Source organism: Eptesicus fuscus, chromosome 12 (assembly GCF_027574615.1).
Source record: "Eptesicus fuscus isolate TK198812 chromosome 12, DD_ASM_mEF_20220401, whole genome shotgun sequence".
Lineage (NCBI taxonomy): Eukaryota > Metazoa > Chordata > Mammalia > Chiroptera > Vespertilionidae > Eptesicus > Eptesicus fuscus.
The window spans coordinates 40,846,736-40,871,890 of NC_072484.1; the positions used below are offsets into that span (position 1 = coordinate 40,846,736).

General features: G+C 44.6%; 1 protein-coding gene across 1 annotated transcript in view; it reads left to right on the forward strand.

Annotated features, from left to right (window-relative positions):
- Window positions 1-25,155, forward strand: part of NEDD4L (NEDD4 like E3 ubiquitin protein ligase) — a 304,025-nt gene that overhangs the window by 78,425 nt on the left and 200,445 nt on the right. Inside the window, exon 2 of the mRNA XM_054724513.1 lies at window positions 24,522-24,595. Coding sequence (XP_054580488.1) covers window positions 24,522-24,595 — 74 coding nt within the window. The remainder of the gene's footprint in view (window positions 1-24,521; window positions 24,596-25,155) is intronic.

The following is a 25,155-nucleotide window of genomic DNA, read 5'->3' on the forward strand; positions in this document are numbered from 1 at the left end:
TTGTGTGTACACATAATGGCAATTCATATGAAGGAGTTCTATTTCCCTATCTAGACTAGTGTTATAAATATGTGTCATGTGATCTGTATGAATGAATATATATGTGTATGTATATCATTTAGATTGAGTGTAGCTAATATGAATGTTGGAAAAATTTCTCTCACCTATCCACAACTTCTAAATTTCAAGAAAACACGAAATAATCTTAGAACCCATGCCTGTGGCTAGTAAGCCTGGCTCAGCTCTTGCATTCCAGGCTGCTGTCTGGCAGACTCGGGTCGGGGGCGGGGGGTGCTGTGAAAACTACTGCCCTGTTTTGTGACAGCAAATATGAGGTTATGGTCCAGGCAAATTTCAGGAAAATGTGATGCTAGCAGGAGGCTCTTTTATCTTCTTTGCCCTCCACAAAATTTCTAATTGAATTTGAACCATTGCTTTTAAATTCTGATTCTAGCTTAATGTCTTTAATTTTGTTACGTTTTCAGAAGGAATATCTCTTGTCTTCCTATGGGATGCTTAGGGAGCTGGTGTTGACAGATTTCTCTGTCTGACAGGTTATAGCCTGGCAAATGGGCTCACACATAACTGCAAACCTGAGGTGATTTCTGAGTGGCGGAGTTTAAAACTCAAGCTCTATTAAAGGAGATTTGGGAATTGTACCTTTTACTCCATTTTGTGGAAACAACTGCATTTAATATATTTCTCATTACTGGCTTAACCAAGTCTGTGTCCAGGAAAAGATTTTTCCACTTACCATTTTAATGCCAGATATTTAAGGAACCTTGAGGCGCAGATAATAAAGACTCTTGAAATGAGAATTTAATTTCAGGCCTCCTGCGCAGCAAAGAAGCTTGAAAATTACAAACCTCACCTTTCATTATTTTTCTAATTATTTTAGCTCTATTTAAGAAAACCCTAAATCTCAGGTGTTTTTTGATTATCAAGACACCAATCAGATTGGATTAGGCTTATCCCAACAGCTTCCTTTTTACTTAATCACCTCTTTGATGACCTTTTCTCCAAATATACTCCCTTCTGAGGCACAGGGGGTCATATGCATGGGGGGCGGTAAGGGGAGTTGGCAAACAATTTAGCCCATAACACTGACTTAATTTTATGCTTTTTATAAAGAATACACGGATGTGCAGTGGATTTGGGATCTTTCTTAGAAGAAAGGTGTATCCATATTTTTGGTATTTTAAGATGGTTGCCAGAGGGGAGGGGAATGTTGGGGGACTAGGTGAAAACGGTGAAGGTTGTTAAGAAGTACAAATTGGTAGTTACAAGTTAATCACAGGGATGTGAAGTACAGCATAGGGAATATAGTAAATAATATTGTAATAACTACGTAGGATGCCAGGTGGGTACTGGAAATATGGCAGGGGGGGGGGGGGCACTGTATAAAGTATGTGATTGTCTAATCAATATGCTATACACCTGAAACTAATAATATTGAATGTACAGTGTAATCGAAAAATTTTTTTAAAATTTCATTATCGGATTGCTTTAAGCAGTTGTGGAGAATTTAAATGTTCCCTGACTAAATGGCACACTATTAATGGCCTCTCACACCCAAGCAGCCTCATGTGTTTGTTTTGGTTGAGTGAAACAATGCAGATTTTTTTCTAGAAACCTTACAGCCAGCCGAGGACTTGCAGAGAGTGGCGGAAGAGGAAGCATTTGCTCAGGGGAGAGGTGAGCTATTAAGAGGGCTGCTGGAACACAGACTGCACCTCTAAACATTGACGGAAGGCGGAGGGACACTTGACAGCGGGTGTTACTTAGGCGGAGTCTCCTGAAGAAGTACCTGCGGGGCCCAGGTGGCAAGTTCCTTAGGCACCTGAGATGTGAAGTGCGCCGAGAGCATGCCCGAGTAGTACTGTCCTGGGAGTCCAGGTAGCATTGCTCACCTTTCCCCTTGTCACCAGCCGGTGGAAAGTTACCGCTGGCGGCGGCCAAGACTTCTGCATGAACTGCCCTTGAGGTTTCCAGCTTTATCTCCTCTTTCGTGTTCAGTGTGTGCTCCTAAATGAGTTAAGGAATTCATGCCACTCGGTAAGACTTTCCGTGGTGGGGGAGGAGGTTCTACTTTCCTGGGGCATTGAAAAACTCTGCTAATTCATCCACAGCCATTTTACGTGACCTCGGGATTCCTGAGCTGGTAATTCCTCTCTAAGGTAGTAGGCCTTCTTTCTGGAAGGATTGGGCTCAAACCTCAGGGCTGTGAACTTGTATTTAGGAGCAAGTCCAAATGGGCCCGATTGGTGTTCTTAAATGGAGGTGTTGCTTTGGGGGGCGGGGGAAGAAAATGAATGGTAAAAATGTATGAAACTTGAGAATTTGTTTCCTCGAAGGATGAAGAAGTGAGTAGCATCTGGGAGTGTTTCTGTGTAGTGAGAAAGGAAGCTTTACTGGAGAAGTAACTTATTTCTATGCAGTTTGAGTAAGACTTTTCTAAGTAATAGTGAGTAGAATTGTTAGTGTAATTTTTGAAAGAAAGGTGGATTTTCTTTTAGGTTTCATAGTATTTCATTATTTGCCTGTTCAATTTAAATAAATAGCTGAATAACACAGCATCCTTTTAGTTCTGGAATCAGTACATCCATTTACCTGCTATTTACCCTGCTGGCCCATGACATGGACCTGCATGTTTTTGAGAAATATATATACACACATTTTTAAAAATATGTGTTTTAATTTATTTTTTAGAGAGAGAGAAGGGAGAGGGAGAGAGAGAAACATCCACGTGAGGGAAACATCAACATCTATTGCCTGCCTCCTATAAGCCCCCTGCTGGCATGTGCCCTGACGGGGGAATCATCCAGCAACTCTTGGTGCATGGTTTGATGCTCAACCACTGAGCCACACCAGTCGGACTTTTTTTGATGTTTTAACTACTGGTTTGAAACCTTTGTTTCTAGTGCTTAAAGGGAGAAAATTAAAAGCACCAATTATTTGAGCCAACAAGATGTATTTTAAACCTTAAATTGCTTTGAATATTCACTGAGAAGAGGAGCAGGGCATGGACAGTTCTTTTTCTGAGGGGCACAAGGTATTTCTTCAGGTAAATGGCCCCTTTGTGAGCCGGCTGGCCACATCTGCTGGCTGTCATTGTGTGGTGGCTGGGCTGGCAGGCACCGAGGCCAGGGCACTGTTTTCCATATGGGGGCCTTGGTTCAGTGGGGTGGCGGTCCGAGTTACCCTGCCTGCTGTGATCTTACTTCACTCCCCTCCCTGCCCCAGGTAAAGAGCTTTGAACTTAGACTCCATTAGGGAATTCAGGCCCCACCTCTACTAGGCAAAGAGATTGGAATCTAATCTACTTTTTAGAAACCTCTACAGGGGGTTTCATAACTTTCCTGAGTGTAACTTGTCTGGTGACTAACAATCTTGACCTTTGGTAGTACTTCCTTTTAAAGGTTATTTTAGGAGATCAGGTGAGGAATACCAAATGTGCATTCCACGCATGCTCTCCTAAAATGATTTTGAAGATTATGCCTAAACGTGCAGACCACTGGAACCGACGGGGGTCAAGGGAAAGAAACCACTGCTTCTGGAGAAACATGCAGGGAGGAAACGGGGGACTGCTCCCCAGGTCTCAGGTCTGCCTCACCCACCTTCTGTTCTCCTGTTTCTCCTCGGAGGTTGTCCAGGCATCCTAACTTTTCCTGCCTATAATTTGATGTTTCCTGCATCATGGTTTGCTTTCAGAGGTCAGGGATGAGTGGTGGTAATTCAGCAATCACATTTCTGGTGCATAGTCAGTGCTCAGACAATGGTTGCTAAATATGAGGGTCCAGAGCCAGTGTGAAAATCCCCAAATCACAGATGGTGTGAAAGCCCTGCTGTGGGCTTGTGGCGGGACTCACTGGAGTGTGTGCGCATAGGTGGGGGGCAGCCCGGACAGAGCTTTCTGGTATTTTAAGGAGCGAGGACACATAGGGTCAAATGTCAAGTGTCAAGTGATTGAATCAATGAGATTAGAGAGCAAAGAGGAGGCTGTGTGAGGGTGGAAGGGGGACAGCCTTCGTTAGAATGGGGTGAGCAGGACTGCCTGAGAGTTCCTGGGCTGGCACAGGAAGAGAATGAGATTTTTGCAGTAGTGGGGGTGGGGGAGGATTAAAATATATTATCCTATATAGTAATCCTATATAATAAAAGGGTAATATGCAAATTGACCAAATGGTGGAATGACCGGTCGCTATGATGCACACTGGCCACCAGGGGGCAGATGCTCAACACAGGAGCTGCCCCGTGGTGGTCAGTGCACTCCCACAGGGGGAGTGCTGCTCAGCCACAAGCCGGGCTGACGGCTGACAAGCGCAGGGGTGGTGGTGGGAGCCTCTCCCACCTCTGCGGCAGCACTAAGGGTGTCCGACTGTGGCTTAGGCCCTCTCCCCGTGGGGAGCGGGCCGGCAGTTGGACATCCCCTGAGGGCTCTTGGACTGCGAGAAGGTGCATGTAGGCTGGGCTGAGGCCCCCCCCCCCCCAGTACACTAATGTCATGCACTGTGCCTCTAGTTCATGTATATATTTAATGAAATTGAGTTACCAGATGATCTGTGCGATAGGATTGACAGAATCAGTGAGAGTTGGTGAATATTGGAAGTCATATAAAGAATCTGATGTTGCCTAAAGTGATCCTACTTTTTCATAAAAATAATGATGAAAGTATAATAAATGCTCTTTGGGAAAATAAAATAAAGCAGCAACCCAGACACGGTAGGAAATTATATTCAGAGTGAAAATATTCCCTACTCCACTTGTGCATGTTTTTCCCCACAGAGTGATTCTTGCTAAGAGTTACTGGGAAGCTGTGGGCTTTGGAACAGAGGGACAGAGATGAGCACAGGATCTGGTGCACATCCCAGCCACTCTTCCCAGGAGGGAGAGAGGGAGAGAGAGAGAGAGAGAGAGAGAGAGAGAGAGAGAGAGAGAGAGAGAGAGAGAGAGAGAGGATTCAGGGCTGGGGTGCCAGGAGGAAGCGGGTAGGGTTGCTGGCTCCTTGCACATTTCCACCCCAGCATCCTCTGGGGAGAGAGGACTGAGCTTGTCTCTGCAAAGGAGCCCAGTGCAGCCCAGTTATACATGGGAGATCTTAAAAACTGGTACAAATTGCCTGTGTTCCTCCATGATACTCCCTTTTTGTTTTAATATAACATTATTTCTTAGACTTTATGGTGCTCCAGAATCACCTGGGACCTTATTGTAAACACATCCCAGAGATTCTACTTATCAAGGTCTGGGTGGGGCCCGAGAACGAGCATTCTGCCAAGTGGCCAGATCAGTGGTTGGCAAACTACGGCTCGTGAGCCACATGCGGCTCTTTGGCCCCTTGAGTGTGGCTCTTCCACAAAATACCACGTGCGGGCGTGCACGTACAGTGCGATTTGAAACTTCGTGGCCCATGCGCAGAAGTCGGTTTTCAGCTTTCAAAAGAAATTTCAATCGTTGTACTGTTGATATTTGGCTCTGTTGACTAATGAGTTTGCCGACCACTGGGCCAGATGATGCCAGTACTGGTGGTCAGGGTTCCACACTTTGAGAGCCACCATCTTACCCTTCTGAACCGTGTCCAGCATGGCCAATGGTGAACCTGAGGAGGGGCAGTGAAGGATTAAAGAAAATAGATGAGAGAATATAGCTGGGGCCAGGTGGGACATTGTTCTTGGAAGGAGAGACAGTGCCACAGCCTGTAAGCCAAGTCTTTATTTTATAGTCAGATCCCACGAGGCAAAGCAAGGGTGTGGTCAAGATGTTTACAATGTTCTCGGGAGTTTCAAATCTACTTAATTACATGCACCTGAAAACTCTATCAAGCTTTGTTTTGGCAGCACTTGCTGCACCTCCCACAGCCTACATCACTCAGCCACCTGGGACCACAGGTTCAGACCATAAGGTCAAGCTTACAACCATAGCCTTTGGCTATAATTGTGCCGGGAGGGCTTTGCCTGCTTGTGGCTTTGCCATGAGAGGACCGTGACTTTTCATTAGTCCAAGGCTTGAACCTGTCCAACACTGTAGCCGCTCTCCACACCCTTCAAGACTTCCAGAGGCATTGGTACTCCAAGAAGATGCTTCATGCCCGTTCTGTGGCTTCTTAGCACACCTTCCTGCATGGAATCTTGCAGGGAGCTAGCACCTGTCAGTGTGGGAAATGTACACATTTCAGGACAGGTGTCAATGTTCCATGACTGTGAACAGCTTCTTGAAGGGTGGTTGATGTCCTTCCTGCATCCTCAGGATTTAGGGAGTAGGAGAGATGAAATGAGCAGGTCTAGGCTGTGGAAGGGGTCTGGTCCAATGCCCCTTTAGGTGGGATGGTGATATCATGAGCTTTATCATCCTATGGATACATCATTGGTTCCCAATTTTCTCTAATCTCTCATTTGTTAATTTTTAAAAATTACTCTCATACATGTACCAGGCTCTTTACAGACTGAACCAAAGAAGAACAGTTTTATGAAAGGTATGGAATGTGTCTCAGGGCCTGTATGTGAAGAGATTTAAATTGGAAATGGGATGAGGTCGACATGTGTGTCTTCTATGGTTCATGTTAGAACAGTGGTCGCCAACCGGTGGTCCACGGACCAATGGTGATCCGTGAGGTCTAAAAGGTTGGCGACCGCTGTGTTAGAAGATTCAAAGGAAAAGCAAGTTGCTAAACTTGGTTATACATCAACTGTCAAAACCAAGTACAAAGTGCTAGGCATTGAAGTCAAACATAATTTTAAGTTATAGAAAGGAATAGCATTCAATAGAGGTTGATCAGTAGAAGAAAAACAAATAAAATACTCTATAAAAAATAACCTTAAGCCCTGGCCAGGTGTTCAGTGGGTTGGAGCGTTGTCCCATACATCAGAGGTTGCAGGTTTGGTTCCCTGTCAGGGCACATACTTAGGTTGCGAGTTCTATCTCCATTTGGGTGCGTATGGGAGGCAACTGATTGCTGTTTCTCTTACATTGATGTTTTTCTCTCTTGCTTTCCCTCCCTCACCCTTCCTCTCTCTCTAGAATAAATGAAAAATATATCCTCAGGTGAGGATTAAAACAAAGAAACAAAAAAACCTTAGCATTTTCATTTCTTGTTTTCTTTTTCCCTCCGAAAGTATTCTGTTAGAAGTAACAACATTTGTAATTTCACTTCTGGCACTGCTTAGTTATAAATAGCTTTTGAAGCAGCAGCACACCCACATGGTAATTGACATTGTTTTGTAGTTTGAAAAACTAGAAAACTTGACTTTGATCGTTTTAAATAAAAAAAATCAAAGTACTGTGATGAAATACTTTAGTTGTATGTATTTCTATGGAAACTGAAAAAAAAAACAAACACACAATAACCACTGTCTATTTTGCTTCTTAAAAAAATTCATGATTCAAAACACAAGGCAAATTTCCAGTAAGCTAGGAAATAAATTTTTTCAGTTGCTCTCTCATTAATGAGTTGTTGATGACTTATGGCTTTGTAATAAAATGGCATTGCTGGATAACGAGGCTCCGCTGAAATGTTACATCTGATAAGGCACATTTGCACATTTTAAGAAAGTGAAGTTACAGGAGCAGTGATTCTGTCCAAGATCAATACATCTGGCACACTTGTCTGCTTTTACATGTGGAGCCATTGACCATGAACATTATCCATCCTGACACCTGGTAGATAAGTTAGAAATGAACATCACTCCTGCTTTGCCGCTGGCTTTCCGCCCGAGATGATAGGAGGGGAGGGAGGAGTTGGGAAGAGATTCAAAGTAAGGGGTTGAGTTGTGGACCTCTGGCCATGAACGGTTGCACAAGTCTCTTTATTCTTGTCACCCCAGCATCTTCTGTCCAGTGGTTGATGTCAGCAGCTCTCTCAGGTTTGTGGCACTGGGCGTTGTGGTTTCTGGAAGTTTCTAACGGGGCAGCTCAATTCTGCTCGCAGTTTTTCCCTCAGGGAGGTTTGTCTCGATGTTCTGGTTCTAGCTGGTGATTTTGCTTTTCTGTGTTGATTGAGTTTAGTTTTTGTGCAGCACTTGAGCGAACTTCAGCCACTCCTTGAACCAGTGACCGCTTGCACTTCCTTGGATAATCCTGCCCTTGTGTTATTTCTTAGAGTGGTTCCAGCGAGCAGCCCATCGTAGACGAAGTGTTGCTGTTCTTCATAAGGGGAATTTTAAACCTCTCATATGGGGCCAGTTAGCCACCATAAACCCTTTTAGGAATAAGATGTAGAATAAGAATAATAACAAACAGACCTTCCCCTCTCCCCTCCAGAATACTGTTAACACATGCTCTTACTTCGTTTCTATTGGTTATTTCATTCATGGTGTTTTGAAAGTGGCTGCAAATAAGGAAGCACTCTAATTTCTGAATACTCTTGTGTTTCGCAGTGAGGTAGATGGGGATTGTAATGATCATTCCTGGGTTTTGTCTTGGTGAAGTTATATAATTTACCTAGTGAAAGTGTGTGATCTTGCGTGAATCATCTTAGCCTGAGTTCTTGGCTCCTCCGGTGCAGGTCTTCAGAGTCAGGAAGGGACATTGGAGACCATCTGGTTCATGTTCCTGCCCCTGGCGATATTTCTGGCAGGTGGCAGGCCCTTGCTCTCACGCTGGTTCTAACTGGCCTGCTCGCTGCCTCGGGAGGCCACCTGGCTTTGTGTTTGACCAGAGTTAATGACTGGAAGTTTCTTCCCCTCAATAAGGCCCAGCTGCCTCCCTTGGCGTTCACTCCTTGGGTTGAGGTTTGCCCTCTGCAACCTCCTACCATAAAATGACTTTCCTTTGGCCACACCACCTCCCTTCCCACAGAAAGAATCTTTGGGTGTTTTGCTGCTGTTGTTGTTGTTTTTGTTGTGTGTGTGTGTGTGTGTGTGTGTGTGTGTGTGTGTGTGTTTTTCTTAACAAAAATTAGGTCAAACATGCCTAAGTCTTCATGTGATGTCTGTCTGTTTATTAACTATGCTGTTACTTAAAAACAAATGTTTTGAGTTAATGCATTTAAATGGTTTTAAATTAAAAACGCAAAGAATGCAACAGACTGAGGATTCTCAGAGGGAAGTGGGGAGGAGGAGATGAAAGAGATCAACCAAAGAACTCATATGCATAACCCATGGACATAGACAACATTGGGAAGAGGATGGGAGTGGGGAGGAGAGGGGGGTCAATGGGGGAAAAAAGGGGACATCTGTAATACTTTAAACAATAAAGATAAATGAAAAAGAAACAACAAAGAAGACTGTGCAGTGAAACATCTCAGTGTGTGTGTGTGTGTGTGTGTGTGTGTGTGTGTGTGTCTCACACACCTCTGACCCTACCAACTAGTTCCTGTCCTCAGTCAGCCAGTGATGGCAGTTTCTTGGGTCTTTACCGAGTTTCCCTTACACACATGCAGACAGATATTTGCGTGTGTACACATACACACCTCTCCTTTCTGTCCTTTTTCTATAAAGGATAGCATACTCTACAAAGTGCCCTCCACCTAGCCCAGTGGTCAGCAAACTCAGTAGTCAACAGAGCCAAATATCAACAGTACAATGATTGAAATTTCTTTTGAGAGCCAAATTTTTTAAAGTTAAACTATATAGGTAGGTGCATTGTAATTAACTAGAGGCCTGGTGCACAAAATTCATGCACTGGGTGTGGGGGGGGGGGGGGGAGTCCCTCAGTCCAGCCTGCACCCTCTCCAATCTGGGACCCCTTGAGGGATGTCTGACTGCCCGTTTAGGCCCGATCCCGATAGGATCAGGCTTAAACGGGCAGTCGGACATCCCTCTCACAATCCAGGACTGCTGGCTCCCAACTGCTCACCTACCTGCCAGCCTGATCACCCCCTAACCACTCCCTGCCATCCTGATTGATGCCTAACTGCTCCCCTGCCAGCCTGTTTTCCCCTAACTGCTCTCCCCTGCAGGCCTGGTCACCCCCAACTGCCCTCCCCTGCTGGCCTGATCGCCCACAACTGCTCTCCCTTGCAGGCCTGGTCCCTTCCAACTGCCTTCCCCTGCTAGTCATCTTGTGGTGGCCATCTTGTGTCCACATGGGAGCAGGATCTTTGACCACATGGGGGCAGCCATCTTGTGTCTTGGAGTGATGGTCAATTTGCATATTATTCTTTTATTAGATAGGATTCGATAGGATAGAGGCCTGGTGCACGGGTGGGGGCTGGCTGGTTTGCCCTGAAGGGTGTCCTCCCTTGGGACGTGGGGCGGCCTGGGTGAGGGGCCTGTGGTGGTTTGCAGGCCAGCCACGCCCCCCGGTGACCCACGCAGAGGCCCTGGTATCTGGGATTTATTTATCTTCTACAATTGAAACTTTGTAGCCTTAAGCAGAGGCCAAGGCAGGCCAGGGCTGCAGAAGCTTGGCTTCCTCCATCGCCGGGGGCAACCCTAGCCTCCTGCTCTCTCCAGCTCCGTGGCTGCTGCCATTTTTGTTGGGATTTATTTATCTTCTATAATTGAAACTTTGTAGCCTGGAGTGGAGGCCTGGGCCAGCCAGGGTGTGTGGAAAGCTTGGCTTCCTCCATCGCCGGGGAAACTCAAGCCTCCCTCCTGCTCTCTCTGTGGCCGCAGCCATCTTGGTTGGGTTAATTTGCATACTCGCCCCTGATTGGCTGGTAGGCGTGGCTTTGTGAGTGTAACAGAGTGATGGTTAATTTGCATATTACTCTTTTATTATATAGGATTAGGGTACTCCTAAGCTGGCCTTTGCTAAAAACTCAAGGGGCCAAAGAGCCGCATGTGGCTCGCGAGCCGCAGTTTGCTGACCACTGACCTAGCCTTTTCATGGAACCATGTGTCTTGGATTTTTAAACCTGTATGTAGAGAACATCCTTATTTTTTCTGATGGTTGCTCAGTGTTCTATTGTTTGGATTTTGTCCTATTGGCTTAAAAAACAAAGCAAAATAACCACCTCCTTCCTAAGCCTTGCCACTTGGATCTGAACATAATGCTGGCCCAGGGCACAGTCTGATGACAGTTCCTGCTCTGGACTTTGAATAGTGCAAGTGGTTTACACTGTCTGAAAGTTGAATCATATTGAGCTCAAGATAAACTACAACCCCAAAGGCCCTGCCCCCTCTCCTTTTGACGCTTTCTCATCTTGTACCTTCCATCCTGCCTTGTGGACTCTGGCACCAAGTACGCAGAGCCCTAGAAAACTCCGTCATGTGGGATTTGGCCAATCACCCATTATGGTGAAATCTTTTTGGATTCTGCTCCAGTCATCTGACATTTTATCCAGTTGTGTATGTCAACTACCAATTGGATTAGTCTGCCATCAATATCCCATCCACATTTTCCTGGCTCACAGTGTTGCCCTCGAGGAAGCTAACCAGAAAGCCCCGTGAGACCTCCCTGGAGTTTTCTAATGACTGTACTTTGGATAGGAATTGGCAAGTGGGCACAACCGAGTCCTGCTTAACTTTAGTATCAGTTCACCTTCACGTCTTCACCTTGTCTGGAATAGTGATTTTCAGCTGGTGTGCTGCAAAAGTTTTTAAAACATGCAGTACCTGACTATTGAGTCAGGGGCACTGACCTCTTTTCCCTTTGATTGTCAAATAAAATAATTATGACAACCAACACCACAGTCGCCACCTGGTGTGAATGCCCTGTCTTGAACCATAAATATGTAGGTCATCTAATAGAGTTATATCTTATTGGTCACATCCCATAAGGTTGCATCCAATTGGTTAATTCTTGGTACAAGAAATCCTTATATACAAGTATAAGTGCCTGATTTTTAAAAAGTCACTTTGAAGCAAAAAAGGTAGATAATTGCTATTATTATTACTTCTTTTATAAGTCAATCAAAAGTACACCTTCTTTTGTTAAAGCAGCAAAAATATATTTTTTGGGGTGTTGCAGAATTTTAATAATTAGTTTATGTGTGCCATGAGATGAAAAATGCTGAAAATTGCTGGTCTAGAAAAATAAAACGAAGTTTGGCCAAAGTCTTTATACACCAATATACAGATTCTCTGGGGCCATTAATCTTGTCCGAAAAGGGAATAAGTTTGCATGTTTTACTTCGCAAACCTTAGCTATTGATTGTTTTTCTTTTCTAAATGCTCACAAAATACTTAGTAACTCACTCTCAAACTTTGCCTTGGTTTGATGTCATTTGTGCACTTGGACATTCACTCTTCCTGAATCATTTGAGTGCCCTGCTGTTTGCTGGTCTAGGAAAACAGTGCTCAGCAAGCTAACAGATTACTTTGTGGTTCTCCACCATGAGCAGTTGCACTGGATCCATTGATCTTGTCTCTGGTCCCCACCCTCGGAGAGCTCCGTCGTTGCGCGTGAGAGCTAATTTGAAAAGCTACAACGATAAAGGGCAGAAGGGGAAATACAGGGTACTGTGGGAGTTTCTTGCAGGAGGATGTAACTAGTCCAGGAGCCCTGGAAAGACATTTAAGCTGATCCTTGAAAGACAAGAAGGAGATGGGAGCAAAAATATTACAGCAAATTGGTTTTGGTAGAGGGAAAAATTGCTATAAGCCCAGTCTATATAATTAACATTATGGTTAGCTTTTTTTTTTCTTTCAAAGTTGGGACATTTGCCCATCTGTGATGTCTTGAATTCCTGAGTTACCTGTCAGGTTCTCTGAGCCACTGTGGCATGTGATGTGGTCGAATGAGTTGTAGAGCCTGGATGTTCCTGGCACCATCCCATCCCTGTGTTTTGGAGCTTGGTTCTCCTAATTGTCTTCTTCCAGTAGAGACTTAGGTACTCTAATGTGGTCAGTAGTGCTGGAAGGCTTTGAGCCATAGCCCAAGTGTGGATAGTTATTTTACAAGATCTTGAGACCTATACAGAAATTAGAAACAGTTACCTTCTGAGGATTAAGCTAGTAGCAAATACGGTATTCGTGGGAGCAAACCAAGAAATTGTCTGCAACTGTGTGGCTGAAGAGTTTGGGAACATCCCCAGTCCCAATGCTGGTGACTTGGGTGTGATCTCCAGGAGGCAGGGTTGGAATTTGGTTGCCATCTGTGAAAGGAAACCAGTTAGGTCAGAGCCTGGGGATGAGGGGGTCGGGGGTCTGGTGTGCAGGAAATGGAAACCTAGACAGGCTTCTGTTTGGTACTGTTCTGTGGACTTGGGAAGCAGTGGGGGGAGTCATCCTGTTGTAGAGATGAGCACAACTAAGCCCCCGTGCTTAGTACACACTCACCTTGTAGCCTTCCAGTCCTACATAATAAAAGGCTAATAGGCAAATGACCGAATGGTGGAATGACTGGTCACTATGATGCGTGCTGACCACCAGGGGGCAGACACTCAATGCAGGAGCAGCCCCCTGATGGTCATTGTGCTCCCACAGGGGGAGCGCCGCTCAGCCAGAAGCTGGGCTCACCGCTGGTGAGCACAGCGTCAGTGGTGGGAGCCTCTCCTTCCTCCGTGGCAAAGCTATGGATGTCCTACTGACGGCTTAGGCCCACTAAGCATTCAGTCAGACATCCCCCCAGGGTTCCCAGACTGCGAGAGGGCACAGGCCAGGCTGAGGGGAACCCCCCCAAGTGCACGAATTTCGTGCACTCGGCCTCTAGTTGATTATAATTTGCATCTGTTCAACTTCCCCACAGAGTAAAGGTGCCAGTTATTGGTCCTGAGCCTCAGTCATGCACGGGGCATTTTCTCATTGTGAAATCTAACGCTCGACACTGGGATGAGTTATCAGCTTTGTTCACCTGTGTCTTCTCTAAGATGCTGGGAGCCCTTGGCACACTGACAGAAGTCACGCTTCTGATCCCACTTGATGAGATTCAGATCCAGGATCACAGAGTTCGCCCGGGAACATCTTCCTGGCAACCCTTGCTGCGTCCTGAAGCTCAGCTCTCTTCCAGTTCCTTCTAGTCAAACTACACATTTGACCCAGAAACCCAGACTTGACTTTATTGCGGGAGGTCAGAGTCAGGAGGGCCATGAAAAATGGAAAATTTTAGATCTTGAACTATGATTTGTGGCTTTCAACAAAGTGCCATTGTTTATTATGATCGTTTTTAGAACTAAGAATACAGGATAATTCTTGTCTTAGTGATCTTAGAGGAATTTAAAAACGTTTCCTGTCTCATGATTAAAAGTTTGAAACAAAAGAATCATTGATAAATGGATTCTTTGAAAACCTTTTACATGGAGTTTTACCAATTCTTCTGGTAAAAAGAGAATTTTTAATTAGTGGAAGAGAGTGATTATGCCCTTTGAGCCGGGACTCTTGCCAGCTCATTCATTTCATGGACACCGCTCAATGGCACCTTTTTCTCCTCTCTCCATAATTACTATGGATTCTTGGCATTCGAACATTTAACACTTTTAATTGAGAGCCACTCTAAAAATATGCATCATGGCATGTTACATGTGAGGCCCTTGGGGGTCCACATGTCACTTATATGCGACTGATCATAGCCACCACTCACTGCTAACTCCTCAACCTACCACCAACCCCGAAGCCCACCTGCACCCCCGTTTCTTCTTTAGGGGCATATTTTCCAGGTGAAATGATGTGGAATGGTGATACCAGCAGAGAACTCAGGATGACTACCTGGAATGCCATGGCTCTGCTTTATGCCAAAGTCAGCAACAAAGACATCTAATGTTGTCACTGAAAGAAAGAAATGTGAGACTAGCACTTTAAGGCATAGGTCAAAACAGTATTTGGTTGTAGGGGGAGGGGGGAGGGTTTGAGAGAAACTTGGATGATTCAGTACCAGCCGTGCGGAATGGGCACAGCAAGTCCTCATTTAAGCCATCTATAGGTTCTTGGAACTGCCACAAAATGAAGTATAACAGCCAATTTACCATAGATTAGCTGATAGAAACAGGAGTTAAGTTCCTAGGACATCTCATCAACGTTAAAATGAAACGGCGTCAAATGAAAGTGTTATTCGAGGATCGGCTATAATTAGAATCGACAGAAATCTTATGGGAGCTCGAATATGATTCTGTTGGCATGTATTTAATTTATAGCACCCTTGCCTTTCTGGAGCGGGTTCAGGTGGTTGTGGCTGGTCTGCTCAGATGTGATGGTCAGGAGACCTTCCCATTGGCTTTAGTTCGTCCTTTGGGCCTGGTTCGTCTTCACTCCACGGGGCTCCCTCTAGGTAGTTTTCCAGATGGTTGGTCACTCCCATTTCTCAACTGTTCTCTGTTATCTGAGTTTAGTTCCCTTTCCTACCAGCCCTGTCCCTCCTGATATTTTCCAGTATGTCTATAATTCTCTCAAAAGGGCCAAGAATACTTTTTCTGTGAAATCACTTTCTGAGATTCACAGAAAAAAGCAACCTTGTTACGAGGTTGTCCTCTACTGGGCTAGGCTAAAACTCCCAGATCTTTGTCCTATTCTGTTAAGCCACCATCACCACTAGTCTTTTATTTGTATAGTGAGTTTTAAGCTGTCTTGATGCAGGAAGACTGTACCACACTTGACTATATTTGCTTAATTAGGTTTTACAGATATTGATTTATAGACGCTCAATTTGCATGCATGCCAGTCTTTAATATTTCAGAGGAAACCTTGACCTTGGAACCTGATTGCAGTACAACCTGCCTCAGAGGTTATTCAGATCCACCGCATTCCTGCATGTTACATGTGAGGTAGTGCCCTGGAGCCGCACCGTCCACTGGGCCCTTCTGTGACTGTAGAAATGTCCTCTAGCTGTGCTGACCAGTGCAGCAGCCACTCGACGTGTGTGGCTATTGGGCACTGGAAATGTGACTAGTGTTACCAAGGAAGTGGATTTTAATCTTAATGACATATTTAAATTAAATTTAGCCTCATGTAGCTAGTGGCTACCATATTGGACAGTGCAGGCTTAGAGTTCAGTTGAGAAGGTAAGACTTCCCTGCAAGGAAAAGAGACTACTGTGATTTATTACTTAGTAAGGGCCCACGTAAATGGCTGGTCTGAAGGAAGGCCCAGAGGAAGGCGCCGGGCTCCCAGGCTGGGTGTCCATTTCTGACCTCTGGACCGAGCTCCGGTTTCTGACTTCTGACTGCCCTTTGGACATCGCTACCTGCACATGGGGAGGATGACCTTCGATCAAGAAACCCAGCTTATTTTCTTTCCCATAGCCTCGGACCCACTCTTCTTGCTTTATTTTCTATCATCTAAGATCACCAGCCCCCACTCACACCGAAACCGGAGACGTGAGTTGCTGTCTTCTCCTTTGCCTTGCAGAGCAGAGCCAGTCTGTCCCGAGCTGTTCTGCTCCCCCAGGAATAGCTTTGGAACCAGTCCCGGCTCTTCCATCTGCCAGACAGTGAGCCGACCATGGGTCCCCGCCCTCCTCTCTCTGGATTTACTCCCTTCCGTCTGCTCTTTGCTCATGTCATCAGTGAGCCCGCCACTCACCTGCTTAGCTGTGTGTGCCCTTCACAGCCCAGAGGACGCGTCCAGGCCCGGGCAGCTCTTCCCCTCACCCACCTCCAGCACTGACCATCCCCATGTCCAGGTGCCCGATTGTCTCAAAGGTTGTTCCTCCCCTTTCCTCGTTCCTCAAGGCCTGGCTCAAATGCCTGCTCATCTGGGGCTTTCCTCAACGTTCTGCTCCATTTCCCTCCCCACACCCCCCTCGCAGGTACATTAATTTCTTCCTCGTCTGAGTTCCCAGAATCCACCCGTTGCTGTTATTAAACGCACTGTGTCATTCTTGTAATTACTTGTGTGTGTGTGTGTGCTCTGATAACACAGCACACACATTCCTGTGGGCTTGGACTCTTGTCTTATTGACTCCTTATTCTTCGTACTGCCTTCGGCACAGAGGAGGCACTTCTGGTGGAAGGACTGCATGGACCTGAGCTGACCATTGGGGAGAATGGGTGCTGTACGGGAAAGCACAGGGAAGAAGGGGATTGTGTCGCCGTGAGGAGCACAGGTACTTTGGGAATAGAGCAGGTTGTGGTGAGTCGTCAATGCCAGGCCGAGGAGTTTCAGTCTGATCCGTTGGTCCCCGGGGAGGTCCCACTGGTGCAGTGGAGAAGAGACATTTTAGAAAGATTCGTCCTGGCTGGGTAGCTCAGCTGGTTAGAGCACCGTCCTGTTACACCGGTCTGGGTCTGTGGATTTGATCTCTGGTCAGGGCACATACAAGAATAAACCAATGAATGCAAAAATAAGTGGAACAACAAATCAGTCTCTCTCTAATGTTATCATCATTGTTTCTAGAATTAAAAAAAAATTATACTTAAGGTCATGTAGCCTAAAGTTTCTGGAGTTGCTTCAGTTTCAAATGTTACTGTACTTACAAGGCATCAGGTGCCAAACTTCTTAAAGATAATACAAACACTGCACTTATATTGAGCATGTCACCACATTCTGTTAATTCTGCCTTTAAAATGCCATGCTTTTTATTTTTTAATCCTGACCCGAGGATATGTTTTTATTGATTTTAGGAGAGAGAGAAACAAGGATTGGTTGCCTCCCATATGCACTCTGACCAAACCCCCAACCTGGATATGTGCCCTGACTGAGAATTGAACCTGCAACCATTTTTGGGGTACAGGATGACTCTTCAAAAATTTTATTGATTGATTTGAGAGAGAAAGAAAGAGAGAACAAGCCACAATGCCTCTATGGCCTAATCTTCAAAGTCATGTCATGCACTCTCACTTCCATATTCTGTTTTTTAAAAATGATTTTATTGATTTCAGAGGGAGGAAGAGAAGGAGAGAGAGAGAGAGAGAGAGAGAGAGAGAGAGAGAGAGAGAAGTGAGAGAGAGAGAAATATCATCGATCAGCTGCCTCCTGCATGCCCCTTATAGAGGATCGAGACCGCAACCCAGGTATGTGCCCTGACCAGGAATTGAAGCGTGACCTCCTGGTTCAAAGGTGGATGCTCAACCACTGAGCCACACTGGCCAGGCTTTTGTTTATTAGAAAGAATTCCCTAAATCCCAGGTGAGGGAGGAATATTAAGCCCCACCTCTTGAAAGAAGATTATAAATGTGTAGACATTCTAAAACCACACAACATAATTTCTGAAACTTAGTCACCTTGAGCATTAAAATTAAGATTTTCTAGAAGTTCATCTTTTACTTCTTCCCCTTTGTTAACTTTTCCACGTGATATATTAATAGCCATGATCTAGTAAAGGTTGAATCCTATGTTTCTGCAAATTTTTTTCTGGAATTAATGTTCTTGGGACTTGCTCATTTAGAATAACCGTGTTGGTCTGACAGTGGTGGACAGCATCAGTGGATGGTTCTGTGGGCTGGGCTGTTTGCTGCCGTCGGTATCAGCTGAGCTTGAGCTGGATGTGTTTTCCGTCCTACATCTTTGTTCTCACCATACACGTCCTATGTCTCTATTCCACCCCTGTGTTTTAGGTATATTTTAGGTATGTGTATATCTAATCTCCACAGTTGATTGTAAGCCCCTTGGGCTGAGAAGAATGTGCCTTGTTCAGTTTGGGGACCGTCCCTTTTTGCCTGCACAATGCTTGAATGTCATTTTTGTTGAATGTGTCACTAGAAGGCCAAAGTGGAGAACTGAGTGATAAAAGTGAAGAGAGGGGTCTGCCATGTAAAGTGGGGGAACCCATCAAGAGAGTGAAGAGGGGCAAGGTGTAGAGGTTGGGAATTGGGATGGAAAGGACAGGATATAGCAAGAGTGGGCGATGATGAGAATGAGGTTGGGGGATATGATAGTGCAGGATATTTTAAAAATGTCTGGAACAGTGCCCAGCCGGAGTGGCTCAGCGATTGAGCATCACCCATGCACCAAGAGGTCTCTGATTCAATTCCTGATTAAGGCACATGCCTGGGTTGCAGGCTTGATCCCCAGTAGGGGGTGTGTAGCAGACAGCCAATTGGTGTCTCTCTCTCTCCCTCTCCTTTTCCCTTTCCCTCTACCTAAAAGTAAATAAAAACATGTTTTTAAAAAAGAATTTTCAGTTGAAAAAAAAGTATGGAACAGAATTTTGTTTCATAGTTGGGGCAAGAGCAGGGAGGACTGGGAAGATTAACAATATCTACTGTGTAGCAGGCACAGTGTGGACATGTGTATAAAAAATAATGACCACCTCTTTAAACCCAGGGAGTGCTTAGTGTGAGCCTGCAAGTGTTATGGATAATAGCTAGAAGTATAAATATAAGGTAGACTGTGGAAGGTAAATACATAAATTGACTTAGGGGAGAAGGATCAAGATGTTCAAGTCCCTGACTTAGGACGTCCTTGTCCATGTGGACATCTGGTATATGCGACACCTAGGGTCACAGTGATCCCCGTGTGGAAAGAACACTGTTTCCCAGGCCAGATATCACTTTTTTGGGGGGTTGGGGCGGGAGATCAGCTGCCATTGTGAAGAATAAGGGATCAAACATAAAAAGTTACCTTTTCAAGGCACATCCAAGGAGAAAAGGTAAATTCGAGTATCTTGTTTTGAGTTGGAACTTGAGATTTATTTAGCCATAGGAACAGTTGGATAGATTGTGCAACAGGCTTTGTGGATAGGCATGAGAATCTGGTAACCTTTTATACACAGTCTATGTGAACAGGCTGTCTTACAAATGAGCCTTCAGAATACCACCTAGGTGGGACTTCCTCTGTGCCATTCATTTATGGCTTGGGCACCTTACCTTGTTTTATGACTTGATGAAGAATTAGAAAACTCAGTGGAAAAGAAAAGCACATGTCAGGTGCATAGGATCATCCCTGTTACTCAGTAACAGTACACAACGGAGTCATAGTAACAGCAAGAGACACTGAAATCATGAGGATGCCTGTGGTCATTCAGCCTCACCTCTTCTGTGCTGTGCTTTCTCTGTGTTGTACATTCTATCTCCGAATAATATTTCCAGTGTCATAAGCCACCTTAGTTAAATATTTATCTCCTGGACTCATAACTAGGGACCAAAATGTCATCTGTAGGTTTTATGAAAGTAATAAAATGCTTCAGAAAATACAGTTGCTCGGCTTGGGGCCCACACCAATTAGTCACACACCTGGTCATGTGTTTCCTTACAGAATGACGATGGCTGCTTATCTGTATGCAAGCTTGTTATTTGGAGGAAATAAAGATAAGACGTTTTTGCTGTATGTCTGAACCCCATTTATAAAAACTATTTTTATAGAGTAACATTCTCTTTCCTGCTCCCTGCCCTTTACTTCAGAGAGAAGTAAATTTCCTGCAACAGATGCTTTTAAATAGTAAGTGCTCAATAAAGCCTCTCTCTCTCTCCCTTTCATCTCCAAGCTATTGCCTACAGTTATATAAGAGAACCCTGTTCACGTCTTCTGAATATATAGCTCTATACCTTTGTGAGTTGGCTAAAATATAACTTGTAGGTTTGTTTTTCTCATGAAAAGGTTTATTCATTTTAAAAATACAAAGCCTGGATTTCTAAACCTGTGATTTTAATTTGTTCTTTTTTTCGTCTGTATTTTCTGAAGTTTCTACAAAAATTTCTTTCCCAAACAAAAATAATGTTTCTGAAGGAAAAAAGCAGGTAAGCAAAAAGAAGTTATCCATTACCCAGAGGTAATTGCTATTGACATCATCCTTTCTGGGTCTTTTTCTGTGCAGGTAATTGATATTTATTTCAAAATGAGATTATGTTGGCTATGATAAGTTAACAGTTTTCAGTGGGAATAAACAGTACAAGTCTATTTTCAGCTCACTGTCTGGGCAGAGTCAGTAGGTGATGGTGGAGGGAGCAGGTAGGGTGGGGGGATGCTCTGTTCTACTCACTCCCTTCCTGGAGTTTTCACTCCTTGGGCTCCAGGATCTTCTTCATTGAGCTGGAGGATGGGGAGAGAATGAAGGATGGTGAGTGGGAGGGGTCTATAGACTGGTCTGGAAAATGCCCACATCATTTCTGTCTATGTCCTATTGGCCAGAACGTAGTCACATGACTGTAAGGAATGCTGGGAAATGTAGTTTAGTTGTGGGTTTACATGGAAAAGGGAGACATCTTGTTGAACAACTTGCTGGTCTCTAAACTCATTTATAGAAATCGTTGGAAACTTTTGTTTTAACCATATAGTTTATTTCAAACATTTCTTTGTATGCTAAATCTAATCACACCTCTATCCTATGCAAAGCTTACCATCTCTTGCCAGATCTCCTTTTAATTGGTCTCCCTCCTCTGTTTTTATTCCCTAAGAGTCCATTCTCCCAAAAACCCAAAGTGGTCTTTCAAAAACTTCAAATTTTGTCACTCCCCTACTTGAAACTTCCCAAGGGGGCATTGCGGAGAGGGGGTGTGTTGGAATAATGCCCACCCTCTATCAAGTGAGGCAGGCCTCGCATCTCTGGCTCCACCGTGCCATGCTTGCTCCCCCCCAGGCCTTGGGACTTGCTGGCACCCCTGCATGACCTGCCCTCCCCCTGACTACCCTTTATCTCCTTCAGACTTCAGCTCAAATGTCCCTTCTCCAAAGAGGTCTTTTCTGACCACCAGTTATAAATAGCCACCCCTTTCCCTCTACTTAGTTGCTTATATTTAACTGTCATCAAAGCACTTACCAGTCTCAGAAATTACCCTGCTTGTTTGTTTGTGTTGTGTATTTATATTCTGTCAGTCTGTCTTCTAGATTGTGGGTTCCTCGAGGCTGGAACTCCATCTTGTTCACATCCGTACCCCCCAGGTCATGAGTGTGGCACACAACGGTGGGAAGTTAGTAAATACTTGTGGAATGAATGAAGGTTGTTGCAGATTCACACATATTTCTAATGATTATATACTGTAGCCCATTGCACTGAATTGCTATAAACAATTAGTTGTCCACTTTAGCGGGATTTTTAGATTTCTTTCACTTAAAAAAATGCTGTGGGGACTGTCCTTTTAGCTAGTATTTTTGGTTTGTGTTTAGTACATATCTGTGCTTATTTTCTTAGGATTGATTCCTAAGTGAGGATTTGTTTAGTGAAAGGGTGTGTGTACAAAAGTTTAAGTGCTCAATAAAGCACTTAAAATTATTACCATTCTATAGTTCCATGTGGCCTGCAGATTCTCCTGACTTGTTTGCTGATATAGTTGAGCGCTCTTATATAATGCACTCTCAGTAACACTAGGATGTGGGACGGGTAGGGTGAGGTGTTTTCTCCGTATTGTATCCCTAGATATTAGAACTGGTGCTCATGCTTACTAAATGAGTAAATCAGTTTCCGTAAACATTTTAGTTATCCCTTTACTTACATTTATTTTTTATTCATTTATTAATGTTTGCTGATTTTAAAATGTATGCCTTTGGAAAGTAGCTCCATCGACCCAATATAAGAACATTCACCCAACGTTAATGCGAACCTAAGGCGACCAGGTATCAGCTGGGCTTATCCTATTCCTTCAAACCCAGACAAGGTTCAGTCGAGCCCCTACCCAGTTTGTGTGAAGTGTAGGACACTGCCCAGGATTCCTGAGAATTCCAAGGGTTACAAGACAAAGAGATCGCTTCTTACCAGAATTCTTGTTTTCTGATGTGACTGGTGACTACATCTCAGTTTCCATCCTAAACGCAGTCCCTTCTTTTTCTCCCCCAAATTAGTCCCAAGTGCAAGGCTAGGTGTGGAAACTGACCCGCTGCTCGGCCTGAGTCGGTTATCAGGAGTTACCGCTTAGCAGGGAGACGGAGACAATCCACTCCCTGTCCTCCATTTCTTCTTCTGAATGATTCCTCACTGCATCTCAAGTAAAGTCTTCAACCCCTTAGCTGGCAGGCAAGGATTTCATTTTAACCCATGGTTCTCAGTTTATGTGCTGTGACACTAGTGGGCTGTAAACGTTTCCCAGGTGTGCCATGAACCCTACGCAGGAGTGTTGCCACACTGGGATGGATGTGTGAAAAATACTTTCACGGTGACACTCCTTGACTGAGTTGACCATGGGAGATGCCTGCTGTGAGAGACAGAACAGAGCCAGATATTACCCTCAATAACATCTGTGCTGAGAAGGAATCCTTAACAAGGGCCCGTGAGGTGAGTGTGTAAGAGCAAGGCCAAGGCAGTCACTCCGGCAGTTACAGGGACAGAGGGAGGAGCACAGGCCCCGGGGCTTTGATAAACACTGGGGGACACTCTGATGTGTAGTAGTGATTCCTGACTTGTCTTAATCCTTTCGTGAAGGCTGCCAAACACATTCCATCCTGTCAGACGTGAGTGCAGGCCTCGTTCGCAAGTGATCGTAAGCGCACACAGGTTGAGAAGCTTCTCTGAACCACACTGGTGCCCAGCTGTGTCTGTGTGTGAGCAGCCTTGTGTCAGGCTGGATGGTGGGAGAGTGGTTGAATGGCTGGAAGAATCCTGGGACGTAAATGATATTGCGCTGGGTCTGATGGCACCTAGGCCTGTTTGATCCGGTGGCTGATTGACAAAGCTTCAGTCTCCTGGTCTCTTCATGTTTTATTTCTCCTTTTCTGCTTTTATTCCCTTTCACATGATATGATCTACATAATCATTTAGGTTTTCTTTTCCTGCCTAGGTTTTCAGGGTAGATGAATTTCATAGTACTTCTCTCTTCCTCGTTAGTGCTTGTGTCCCAAAGGGCTTCATCTCTAGCGCCCCCCCCCCCCCCCCGCCCCTACTCTTTTTTGATAACTTTCCACTGACTTCTAGTTGTAACTACCAACTCTGCATGAATAACTCCCAGGTCTATCCCAGACTAGACATCTCTCTCATTTATCAACTTATTCATTTATTTTTTTCCAACTGGTTGTTTCATAGGCTCCTTGAATTCAACTTAACCCTCTATTTTAATTTTTGTTAACACTTACTAGTAGTGACCCAAACTAGAAACCTGAGAGTTATCCTGGACTTCTGCCTGCCACCTCCTTCTGAGCATGCCTATCTTTTCTGAATGTCTTAACCTTAACTACTTCTCCCACCCACGCCCTTTGGCAGGTGTCATCACAGGGTCCTGCGCCGTTGGTCTTCTTGTCACTGAGCAGATCACAAGCATGTTCGTGCCTGTATTTCAAGGTCTAGCTCAATGCCAGATGCATAGGAGCTGCTTGGAAAATGTTGGAATGAATGCATGAATAAGCAGATGAATGAATGAGTGATTTCTGAGATGATTTGGGAAGATTTCCATTTAGGATGGTCTTTTTACTGGAACTGAGGAATTCTGTTTGCTTGCCAGCACTGACATTCTGAAACCATAATGTTGAAGAACTATTTTTCCACATGAAATTCCTTTCTATCTCAGGCCACTCATACAAATACACACACCCCAAAGGAGGGATTATTTACTAAATTTATGGTACCTTGTTGCATTTGGGCATTTATCTAGGTGGTTTCATGTGTACGGTTGTATTCTTGGCACAACTGGGAAATCCTTCCTATCAGTGCAAACATAATTGATCTGCATGACCTAGTTTGAATCAAACTTGTGCTCAGTTCATCTAGATGCTCTGAATTGCTAGGGTCATCAGAATTTTGAGCTGGAATGTAGCTTTTTGAACTTCAGTGTAGGGAGCAGCAGCCTATGCTTGAATTGGTTTGCTCTGTATTTCAGTTCTGGCCTGAAGAGGAATCCTTGACTGCATATTGGGTGAGAGTGCGATCCATTGAAGTCCATTATTTTAATTTTGTTTTTCCCCCTCCAACAGGGAGAATCGCGTGTTCTGAGAGTGAAGGTTGTTTCTGGAATTGATCTCGCCAAAAAAGACATCTTTGGAGCCAGGTATGTTGACTTTATTTTGTAGTGTTTTTTGGCTTGCTAACCTTCAGCACTGTTCTGGTTCAGGCAGCAGGATCACCTGGAGGCCTTCATCCAACAGAGATTGCTGGGTACCCCTGCCAATTCTGATCGAGTCAGGGATGCTGAAGCGCTGGTCCAGGGACCACAGTTTGTGCCAGGGCCTAGACCTTGTACCACAACGGTGGTCAGCAGGCTAGTCCTTCCTATGGGTTGACTTCATGAGGAAATTGATTCTGAAGTTTCTGGTTTTTTGCAGTGGAAAAATACAGTTTGGGAATAAGTCTGTGCTTATTTTAATATATTACTTAAAAAATATTCCTAGTTTAGGGAAGAATGCAAGTGTCATTCTGTTCCTAAGAAACCTGCATAATTCATTGGCATAGACAGTCTGAATGAAGAGATTTGGTAATTTGGAGGCATTTGGTGACTTCTGGCAGGGAAACAGCCGATCTTTCTGGTGTCTCAGCTTTTTTTATTTAGAGTTTTGCACCCGATATTCATGTGGGATCTTTTTGTTCCTGTTGGCCCTCTGCAATGTGTTG